The sequence below is a fragment of the Folsomia candida genome, unplaced genomic scaffold, assembly GCF_002217175.1.
Source record: "Folsomia candida strain VU population unplaced genomic scaffold, ASM221717v1 Fcan01_Sc006, whole genome shotgun sequence".
NCBI lineage: Eukaryota > Metazoa > Arthropoda > Collembola > Entomobryomorpha > Isotomidae > Folsomia > Folsomia candida.
In genome coordinates, this window is record NW_019091198.1 from 8,422,470 (window position 1) to 8,433,996 (window position 11,527).

At 39.3% G+C, this 11,527-nt stretch overlaps 1 protein-coding gene across 4 annotated transcripts; it reads left to right on the forward strand.

Annotated features, from left to right (window-relative positions):
- Nucleotides 1–1,380: 1,380 nt before the first annotated feature.
- On the forward strand, nucleotides 1,381–11,316 carry LOC110851064 (protein nervous wreck-like). Of its 4 annotated transcripts, XM_035853131.1 has the most exons (21): nucleotides 1,381–1,919; nucleotides 2,741–2,838; nucleotides 2,903–2,948; nucleotides 3,028–3,113; nucleotides 3,185–3,445; nucleotides 4,011–4,074; nucleotides 4,631–4,657; nucleotides 5,247–5,375; nucleotides 5,444–5,566; nucleotides 5,639–5,887; nucleotides 5,962–6,213; nucleotides 6,289–6,394; nucleotides 6,470–6,681; nucleotides 6,781–6,934; nucleotides 6,995–7,207; nucleotides 7,280–7,377; nucleotides 7,453–7,557; nucleotides 7,622–7,925; nucleotides 8,043–8,189; nucleotides 8,500–8,552; nucleotides 8,638–11,316. In XM_035853131.1, exons 1-21 carry the CDS (start codon nucleotides 1,896–1,898, stop codon nucleotides 9,223–9,225), a joined length of 3,339 nt encoding a protein of 1,112 aa, XP_035709024.1. In that variant the 5' UTR covers nucleotides 1,381–1,895; the 3' UTR covers nucleotides 9,226–11,316. The 4 variants fall into 4 exon arrangements, with proteins under 4 accessions (XP_035709024.1, XP_035709022.1, XP_035709025.1 ...); XM_035853129.1 differs by having other exon boundaries at nucleotides 6,781–7,207; XM_035853132.1 differs by lacking the exon at nucleotides 8,043–8,189 and having other exon boundaries at nucleotides 6,781–7,207.
- The last annotated feature ends 211 nt before the right edge of the window (nucleotides 11,317–11,527 follow it).

Below are 11,527 nucleotides of genomic sequence, written 5' to 3' on the forward strand. Positions count from 1 at the left end.
TGTAGCAAGGTACATTTGTCTTGAAGGGTCTCAAGCCTATTTATAATTAGCCGTTAGGTGTGCAGTTCACTATGCAAGGTCAAGAAATGCATTGGTCGAGTTAGGTAAACATGAATCCAGTAAGCATTTTACTGAATGCCTTTGAAACTCAGGGACTTAAAGGGGTTACCCTCTGAGTACACACGTCAGTAAGGCTTTTGCTGAGGCGAGAGGTCCGTACTTTTTCATATCTGCTTCTAGCGTGCTATTGGTAGGTTTATATTGGCCCATCTTTTTGCATAACCAAGCAGGCATGAAAATTTTAGTAGTTATACACAAAATCATTAGTTTTTCCATTACTTGAACATCTCTACATGATGGAGAAAGGTGGTCAGCCTTCACTCAAAATTTGGCATATATACATAATAAATGTTAGTTGAAGCATAATTGTCAACAGCATGAGTTGATTCACTTTGATCTGATTCTCCAACGTCCAACCAGGTACGCAATCATGCATTTCTCCCGTGCTGGTGTGGTGCCCTATATTTATGCAACTATATGAATATAGAGCTACTCCATGCATAAATATTGACAAGATGTCAGTATGGCATATGACATTACTCTCCCAGCGAAGAAGATGAAAGTCCTTGACTTGGCTGGAAATAACTTTGGATCGTTACTTTACTTTTAGCTGGCATACATACATTGCACCACACACTAGATATTCTACAGAGAAAGTAGTCACACAGAGTTATCCTCTACACATTTTTGCAACAAAACATTTCTCCAATTGTCAGTCCCAATCAGCAACAAAGAATTGCATAGTGAAACCTGACTTCCACAGAACACAACCGGCATGTGAATAAATGAAAGGCAAAACGAAAATTAACAGGTAACTCAAGTACTGGACGATTGCATGAAAATACTGATGAGACGACAGCCCTACGTCATCCAAATTACCATCCATTTGTCATTTATACTACCTCCATTAAATGCCCTTGAGGTTAAAAATTTATCCGGCAAAATTATCCACAAGAAGAGATATTTAGCCTCACCACCACAAGTATTTCCACCAATTTCCTTGTTTCGTCGGGCTGTGAAATGCATGCGTGCTCTTCGCTACCCACCCTTCATCCCGATCCGAAATCTCGGTCTAGCTCTCGGTCTTTCGGCCTTCCCATTACTCCCGTCCATCCATGCACCGTGTAAGTATATTTATAAGGCTGCTCTCTACTTTCTCCACCACGTTTAGTGGCATGTCCTCATAACGTGGAGAAAGGCTGGTGATGGTGGCAGTGAGAGAACCGGAGAAAAGATCAATAGTCCAACATGCCAGTGAGTATGGGTCGGTAGGTATCAAGAAGTGCACTGTGGTAAAGGGAGGAATGGTATAGCTTTCACAACCACTCACTCTTTCACCACCAGGCTAAAAGTAATGCAAACTACTCCCTGTGTGCAACGGGTGAAATTTCTAATTTGCTCCCGTCAAAAAAATATGTGTTTCCCACTTGGTCAAAATTTTGCCGTGTTGAGGATTCTTTAAGCTGAAAAGTTTGCTACACTTTTTAAAAAGTTGTACCTTCCGGTGATATCAATTACGGGTATTACTTTGTTCGAGGAGTGTTCCCACGCCTAGTTAAATTTGGTTTATCGGCGATATTAGCTAAATAAACTGTTCACATTTTGTTGCATACCGGAGATATCGTTTTGGATCCTCGTGTAGCTCAATACCATATCCGACATGTCATTTTTATGGATTTTGTCGACCCATAATTAGTGCTTTACCAGTTCCTTAATTACCATAGTTCTTGATAGTATAATTCATCCAGTAATTCGTACCACGTGTTATTGTTGAATGTGTCAAGTAGTTTCATAGTTATTGGATTCAGAGATAATAAAATTAGTCCGCCAAGAAAATGCAGCCGCCGCCGATGAGAAAGGTGAAAGAATTTATTCTGTTCTCTTACATAAATGAGGTTTTATTGCAATTTAATACGTATGCAATTGATAGAAATGATATATTTTCGTGTGTGGGGAGCCTAAGGTATTTCATGAATCGTAACATACATAACATAGCATGCATATCACTCATTGATTGATTTTATTGAATGGTTTAAGAATTTCGCAATTTTTTAAGAGTTGAAAGTCCAGTTTTTATTCCATCCGACTTTGCATTGTTTATTTGTTTGCATTGAATTATTGACAACAAGTATTTCATACATTCAATTGTTATCCATCCATTGTTTTCAATTTGGTCGGTTGGGATATGAAATTTCTACGGCTAGCTGGGTCAAGCCATTGAAACCTGTAACAATTATCGCATTAATAAATAACAGACTTGATATTAGCGTTTGCGATATATGTACATAAACATATGCAAGAGGCGTTTTGCATTATAACGAATCCGAACATAAGTAAATTTGAGTCCATTGAATGTGAATGGGTGGTTTTCCATGTCTCAACTTTCATCCATGCCTCAAATTACATACTTATGTTCCTCTCATTTGTTAAATTCCGGATAAATTCCTTGAGTTGATGAATATGTAGAAGTTCACATTTTTGCAATAACTTAAAAGAATTGTGTACACACAACAGCGAGGAATGAGAAATCTCAACATTGTCCTTTTCAAAAGTGCATATTACCAATGGAAAAATGGTGCGATCTAATAGGGCTTCGTGTGAGATGACGAAACAATTTATTTTTACAGTACGAAATCATACTTTTCATGCACCTTTTCAACGATAAACCTGTCTTTCCCAGGGCCCCTACCTGAAGGTTCTGACAAATGTTCATAAGGAACAAATCGCTCGACTTCAAGCCAAAAATCAGCATGAGTGCGACTTGTTGGAAGACATCAGGTATGACGCTACTCGTCGCATTCTCTTAAATTTAAAACTTACACTCTTAACTCTATTTGGTCAGGAGTTTTACAAAGCAACGATCTGCCATTGAAAAAAGCTACGCAGAAGTAAGTTCCCATAATCAAGAAAATGTTGATCAGTCGAAAATGAAAATAAGAAACTAAGTTGACATTGCTCCTTTTTCAGGCTCTTTTAAAAATTTCCAATGCCTACCTCAATAAGAAAATTCCATCAATTCCCGACCTGCGGGACGACGATGGCGATGAGCAATGGTACTATAAATATCATAATCACGTAAAAATATTCATGTCAGATTTGAACAATTTGCAAATTGGACGAACAGGAATGTCTGGAACGTTTGGCGAACCGTTCTTGAGGAGAATGAAAAGTTGGGAAAGGCTCGCTTGGCCGCAGTGGAAGTATTTCAACAGCAAATCACGGACGATGCCAAAGCAGTCCGACAAGTAAAGTTGTCCTCAAGCAGAAAGTGTTTGGACCAGCTTTCCGTGATTCAGAAAGAAGTGCAATACTCGGTGGCGGAGCTGGACAGAAATAAAAAGCTGTATTTCGAAGAAGAGCATCTCGCACATGATGTCAGAGACAGGTAATTTTAGAGACACGCGATGTCCTGGAAAAGTATGTGCTGGAGAGAATTGGCTCAATATATTTTTATCTATCATTCATGGTCAGCCAGAAGCTGTTGTCTAGAGAGAGACAGACACACAGAGAGAGAGAGTTTTCCAATATCTGAGATTGAGGTCGTATGTGATACATATAGTTTAGTTTACCACAACCCACCAAATAACCCATTTATCATTGCAACCTCATCCCATTTGCGAATTCTCGCATAAAAAAGTTGGAATTTTATTCAGGGAATAATGATCCCTTTTAACGAAATTAGTCCTTGGAGTTTTATTTTTAAGAGTATTAGATTTTTTTACACGACTCCGACGTGTAAACTTGCTCTACAGGTTTTAACACATTTCGAACCCAATTTAATAGCTCAAAGCGTGAGAATACCAACTATAAAAGCTTTCACCACCATATAAAATCGTATATGATGATCACGGGGTCTCTTACTTACGTACGAGCACCATACATTATTTATTTATGTAATGACCCACCGATACTGCTGGGGCAATAAGTATAAAATATCACTTCTTCCCCAGGATGAAGAAGAAGAAGGGGTCCATCTTCTCTTCCCTCACATCCCTGAAGAGAGAAAGCGTCAAGGTATGTCTGACCAACAAAGCAGAAATTATTCCTCCAACCGTGAAAAAATTACATGGCAGCCAAGAAAAATATGCATATCGTTGCTTTCTTTATACATAAATACAATTTTGTCATCATCGATCCATTGTTTCCTTTCACTTTCTCCACCACTATTTTTCCCATCGCCCACATCACCACCACCTCAGCTAAACCACTGATCTCACTCATCCCACTTTTACCGATACTCACTCTTCTCTTTGTCCAATGATAAGCTACTCCTGCTGCAATTAGGAAGAACATATATCTAAATATACACACAATCTGTTCCCCCGGTGCTGCTGTTTGGCTGCTCGTTTTCCTCACTGTGTTTTCTCTACGTGGCCTGATTTTATTCCAATCATATCTAAATATATATATATTTATACGCTCTTTTACGTACTACATACACACCAATGCTGCCGCTATTTCCGGAATGACTAAATTCATGTTGTTGATTATGTATATGAGATGTTGTAAATATGTACATACATATTTGTGTCATTTTGTGTGAATGAAATTGAATGACTTTCACTGACAGAGAGCCAAGGGGAAGGAAGATCAAAAAGTACTTAATCCAAATTTTTATCACACTTTTGCTTCTTGATGTTGTTGGTTTGGTATGGTTTGCATGCTTTTGGTCGTTAATTGTTCTTTTTTCACTCACTCCTCTTTCCATCACCACTTTGCAAAGTATTGCGACTTGGTGTCTGTGTAATATTGTTTTTTTGTGAAGGAAAACCAATGCACGATAAGAAATGGGGGGATGTAAATGTTGTTTCTGTAAATCTGTGAAATGGATGGATACGTACACATTACGGCGTGTATGGAGCTTCATAATTTATAAATATTTATGTTTTTTCATATATCCAAGTGAGCTTTTAGCCTTTATGTTCCAATATATGTACGTATTTATAGGCTGCACAGTGACGTGCAGAGAAAAGTAGTGGTTATTACTTAATTTTCACTCAACTCCCTGATGTAGAAAAATACATGGCAAACTTATGAATGTATGATTCAGATCGAAAATCAATAATTCAGAGGGTTGATTGCAAATTGCCTGCATTTTATGATAAGTTCGTACTGTAGATCGTAAAACACTGAGATGCCTTTGTTTTCAAAATCCGACATAAAAACGTAATTTTCCTGTTGAAAAGGTGTCCTCAAAGAAGGACGCGTGCGAAGAAAAGTCGACTGGGGCGAGGAATGACTACTTGATAGCTCTCGCCATCGCGAATGCGCATCAAGATCACTATTACAACGTGGACTTGGATGGAACTCTGAAAGTAATAACGATTTTTAAAGACGTCGTTAACTAATAATTGCTCAATATTAACCTTTGTCTTAAATACAGAGTTTGGAGGCCGAGGTGTACAGCAAGTTGAAGGAATATTTGACTGTGCTCAGTCGAACTGAGCTTTTAACTTGCTCCGCCGCCCAGAACTCCTTTTCGAAAATCCGTGACCAAGCTCAAAGGGTGAAAAACATTTACATGGGTTTATCATTGCTTATAGAGTGCGATGGACTTATGATATGTCTTTTTCTATAGTTATCAAGGGAGTACAATGTCATGTGCTGTGTGCAGTATTATCCAGTTCTCAAGCAGCATATCCGCTACCCTTTCGAACCCTGTGACGGGGATAGTTGTACAAAAATTACTTGCGATCATGGTGCAGGGGCCATTTTATCACGTGAAGCGAAACGCTGGGCAACCAAGATAGGAAAAGAGGTCAAAACAGCGAAAGAAAGTCAAAAGAAGCTGAACTCTCTTCAACAAATGAGGGATGCGGGCAATAAGGCGAGTCTTATATAGCGATTGAAGTGATGAAATAAGTAAATATGCAAAAATTTAACGCATTTGTTCTTCTACAGGCGGATCCGGATGATCCAAATGGGCCCGACTTGGAAACAAAGATAGAAGAATTACGCGACATTATTCGTAGAGCACTGGCGGAGAAAGCGAAGGCGGAAGGTGTAATTGAATGTCTTCGAGATGGTGACGTAAATGTGGACGAATGGATGCAAGATATTGAAAATTTGACCATCGACATGGCTAGATCTGCGAGTTCTACCTCAATTAAGACGGAGGATGGGTCTAGAGTCTGCTTTATGAAAGTCGGAGGGGTAAGCGATTTCTACTCTAGACGAGATTTGAATCTGTATCTGCTTAATAATTATAAGTCTCCGTTTGGTGTCCAGGAACGAGTTGAAGCCTCGTTCGATAGCGACCTCAACGATACATCAGAGAATAGGGAAGGCGAGACCTCATCGGCAGAACCACCCGAGAGAGAAGAGGATATTGAAGGTTAGTAGAAGCGTTTTCATTTCTACTTGCAAAGTTTTAAACTTGAGTTTGAATTCATATTATGACTGTCAACAGCACAATTTGAGATGGAGAGGAAAAAGATCGAAGCGTTATCCGCCATGACGTGGGACGATCCCATCGCTGTGGACTGGGGTGATGCTGCCGCAGAAGAACCTGAGCCAACCCCACCACCAAATGTGGAAATTAGTCAAGATCATAGCCACCCACATTACGAAATCACTCAGGATGTGGCTGGCATAAAATGTGTTGCAATATACACATACGAGGTACATATAATTGATCTCAATTTCTGTGTGTGACGTTAAAAATACGTACATATTTAGAACGCATATTTATCTCCATGTTTTGTGGCGCAATTCCGCTAGGCTGCCAATCCGGATGAGCTGAGCATCGTGGAGAACGAGCACTTGGAGCTGATGGGTGATCCTGGTGACGAGGAGAGTGGCTGGGTCCGGGCTCGAAATTACAAAGGCGAGGAGGGCTACGTGCCCCAAAATTATGTCGAGGTCGAAGCTGAAGGTGAGGGAAGTACCACTGCGTCAGGTTTCCCTCTCCAACCCCAAATTTCCTTTTCCTCAGTGGACTATCACGTGCAAGAGAAGGCCGTGCCAACGACGGAGGATGTCACAGAGGAAGGCAGGATGAAGGCGAGCGGTGCCATTTCAAACGGCTACATGATGGATCAGAATGAGGATGAGAATCAAAACTTGCCCCAAGACGGTACCCCAACTGTTCCTACGTCCGTCTCTTCAGGATTGACCACCCCCTTCATTAACGAACTTCGACATGGAGGTGCATAGCTAATCGTCACCTATTATGCAAATATTTGTAGGTGAAAATCATAATCTCTACTCTTGTCTATAGACGTTGGAGAATTTTGCCGAGCGTTATACGACTATGAGGCCACAGCCCCAGAGGAAATCTCATTTAGCGAGGGCCAGATAGTAAAAATATTGAGACGAGTAAGCCACTCGATATTCAAGTGTTATCATTAGGATACAAATTTGCACAAAATCAAAACTTTTTCAAAATGACAGGATTACGACGGATGGTGGGAAGGAGAGTACGACGGAATGACTGGAGTTTTCCCTGAAATTGTAGTTGAAGAATGCCGTTGGGATGGGGAACCACTTTCACCAATGGCAAGAATCCAGTCTATCTCACATTGAATTTGGAACTGTTTTTAAATAAAATTACCAATTTCAGGACGAGGATGATGAGATTGACGAGGACGATATTTCCGACTCTGGAATTTTACCTCCTTGCTACACTCCACCCGAAATTCCGTCTCATCTGCTTCCTCCGGAAAAAGTAGTGGTGACCCAGCCCACCCCAGAGATTGAACGTTCCGATGAGCATCAACCTCATTCTGAGGATGACATGGTCGAACCACCTCGGCAAAGAGAACTAGGTGAGGACACGGACGAGGAGGAGGATCAAATTAAGCAACCTGTGGAAAAATCGGCATCCTCGACAAGTACTCAAGCCGCTCCACCCCCTCCTGTCATAGGTAAATATTTGACTAATTAATTTACCTCCTGATCATCATGAGCTAGTGAAAGGTTGGCCTCGTAGAAAAAGTGAGAGAGAAAGAGAAAGGCTTTTTATGACTTGTTGCTGCGTGTAGAACCGCCAGCCATTGCAGTAGAGAGCTCGTCTTCGTCCTCTTTTGGCTTTGAAATGGAACTGAGTGGGGACCGACAGCGACAATACCAGGCCAATTTTACCTCTGACTCGACCAGAGATCCAGAAATTGTCGTGACTGAAATGCCAGGTGATTATTCCTTCCGGATGTTGGGCACTACTCACCTTCTTAACCCTTCTGCACTACACACTTCTCACAAATGATTTAATAATGACACTAGCTTTTGCATTTCTGCTATATGCAAATTAGTACTAATTCCGCTTTGCTTCGTAGTTAATAGTGTTTCGTGAATTACTAATGGTATTAACCAGTTATTAGAATACTGATTATCTAAACCTTACTTTTCCTTAGATTGTAACTAATTGTTCGTGCCTACTAATTGTTCATGTTTGTGTGTGCGTACCACAGGTCACTAACTTATTTGACTACATTTATACAGGGATCATGGTGACGATGGAACCTGACGACCCTGACCATGAGGAGGAGGCTCAGGTAATACTGGCACTTAATATACATTTGTAAGTACTGTTTTAAGTGACCAAAAGTAATATTCATGTTTCAATTTTTCCATGCAAAGGGAGGTGACTCAGGTTTAGACGTTGCTCAAATCGTGATAACGGCCGCAACGCCCATGACCGACGATCATGTCCCACTTCCCGGCGAGTCCTCTGACAAAGGAGTCGAAGGTGAAGGAGCAGATCCACCCACGGCAGAGGAGGATGTCGTTGACCATGCCACGGCCCCGGCAACCACCGCTGCTGAACCTGTCCAAGCAGACCAAAGTAAAAATTCACCCTCCGATGAAAGCAACGAGGAAGAAGAGGTTCCCGACTATTTCCCCCGAGTTCCAACCCAACCACCACCACCTCCTCCTCAAAAGGAAGCAACTCCCGAAGAAGAGGAGGAAGACGGTGGTGGCGGGGGAGGCGGATGGGCCGCGTTTGACGACAACTTTCCAAAAGATCCGATCTCCTCAGTCCCTCGAGTTGTTGAGGTTGAGGTTAAAGAAACAAAAATTGAGCCAAAGAAAGCCAGTCTTGACATCGACGAGAAAGAAAAGGCTCGAATTTCTTTAGGAGAAAGTAACGAAAGTCCAGTAACACCGGAAGAATTGGATGTTCAAAACCTTGCAAAGTTGGAATCTCTCAAGGAATCCGATGCTTGAAGATGCACCCTCGTAAAAATCTATGTAGTATTTATCATCACAATCACATCATTGATGGCAAAGTAGAATGCGGAGGAGAGTGAAAGCTGCGCTAATGACGACGAACACGACGAATATCAAGAGTAGAAAGTAGTGGCTGCATATAAATAGCTCACATATTAGCAGACATACCTAGAAGTCATCCATAAATTAGCTTACGCCCTAAATTATTATCCGCGTGTCTTACTATGGAGAGAAGAAATTAACCGTTGTATTAATAAATGCATTATGGGCCAGCGAATACGAGTACGAGTATAATAAATACAAACATTAGCTGAAAACAACATCAGCAGAGACATATGTAGCTGCAACCCTTCAGTAGATTAAGATTATACACAAATTTACTTTTGTATATGGTGACCAGAGAAAATTAAGGTACATAGAACCGTATAACTAATGGTACATATGTAACTAATTTACTACTAGTAAGCGACATGGGAAGCAGAAATGACATAGTATTCCTGATACTTAAAAATATCCAAGGAATCTAGATTTCTGTTGAATGTCTAAGATTTATCTCGATAAGGAATTAGCTGTTTGGTTGTCGTTTCTTGAATTGACTTTTGATGGAGATCATACCAAATCTTGTGTGCTTCCAAGATTTTAGGTGGTTGCGACCACTGGATAGTTCACATTTTCTCATTTTTCTTCCTTCCTTCATTCCAATAATATTTATTGCTCGCCAAAAAGGGAAAAATCAGGCAGGAAGAGAGAGTTCCTTCATAATCATAATCAGATCATTTATGGTGCAAAGAAGTTCGACAAAGCGAGTTGGCAACTGAATGTTCAAGCAAATATGTATTTACATAAATACGATACGTTCATATTTTTATTAATCATGTACTAGTTAATGCACAATATTTACGCCTTTATTCCCATCGATAATCAATCAAATCACTTTGTGGTTGATTTTCACAATAACTTTTTCCAATTGTGAATCAGACCTGTGTTCGAAAAAAATCTCAACCATTATCACAGTTCAACCATTGTCACCTTATATTGCTTGACATTAATGAATATGTACATACATTTTCCCATTCTTAACTTAATTATCTTATCTCAATTTAATAGAGAGATTATTAAGATTGTCTCATAATTTGCATCACAAGTAACTGAAACAATCATTCATAATAAAGCACAGTCTTATTGTTCTTAGTCAAACTCCAAAGACAAAAACTCAACAAGTCCCTGGCAATAGTCTGCATAATACATAAAGCCTTCCGAATTATCATCGGATTGATAATTCACCTTTTCAACCTAGCCAGACAACTCGGTAACCAGTACCAGACATAGCAAATAAATAAATCTATATATATGTATACATAGCCCTAAAATAAGATAAATTTCCTTTACGTACAGTAACATTGTCGTTGCACAAACAAATTTAATGATATACGAGCCTTTGGAAGTATGTAAATGAATATATTTAACATAAAAAGAGGCTGCGGTCGGACGACTTATTTTTAAAAGTCGTCTTTACAAGACATCAAAAAATTAATCGCAACCACCAACAACACCAAAATCCATCTCTATTTACCTAGAAAATAAAAAAATAAATTTGTGTACTACTCATCCTTACAAATTTAGTGGCATTAAAAAAAGTAATTCACAACAAATTAGACTGGTTCATGTAATACTAGACACGTGTATAAAGTGGTGAATGTATAACCTTGTAAAAAGTATGCAATGATGATTACCATGAAATACTACATTTATTGAGAATATTTAAACCATTACTTAGAAAAGTGCTTAGTTGGTAAATTTAAATTGTCATCCATTGTCTTATCGTTGGTCGATACGCTTCGTCAAGCTGGAAATATATTTTTGATGAATGGTGTCATTGCATTACTTGTGAGTTACTAAATTGCAATTTTATTCCTTCAACCTATTATAAAATTATATTATAAGTCAGACATACTTACATACCTGTAATGTTAATTGAGGCAATATATACATACATATGTACATCGCCACAAACTAGTTATATTGATACAACTGCAATACATATGTAAAGAGGTATCTGCATTAAAAGACTAACCATTAATATTACAAGAAGTAAAGTGGACTCGCATTTTTATTGACATACATATTTAACACGCTGCATGAGTATTATAATTTAATTTTTACTATATATGTACATATGTACATGCATTGCATTTGTGCATGGGTGAGAAATTTGAAAAATTACGTAGAGCTGAATCTACGTTTTTGACGTATTCCTAACCTAGGAGAAGAAATGTACTTGTGATTAAACCACAGTTTA

Bases quoted from the DNA above. Each gene is read 5' to 3' on its own strand.
- LOC110851064 (XM_035853129.1), top strand. From the start codon at position 1,896: ATGCAGCCGCCGCCGATGAGAAAG. The intron at 3,446-4,010 runs GTAATTTTAGAG...CTTCTTCCCCAG, and splicing joins GCACATGATGTCAGAGACAG to GATGAAGAAGAAGAAGGGGT. The intron at 8,190-8,499 runs GTGATTATTCCT...ACATTTATACAG, and splicing joins TGTCGTGACTGAAATGCCAG to GGATCATGGTGACGATGGAA.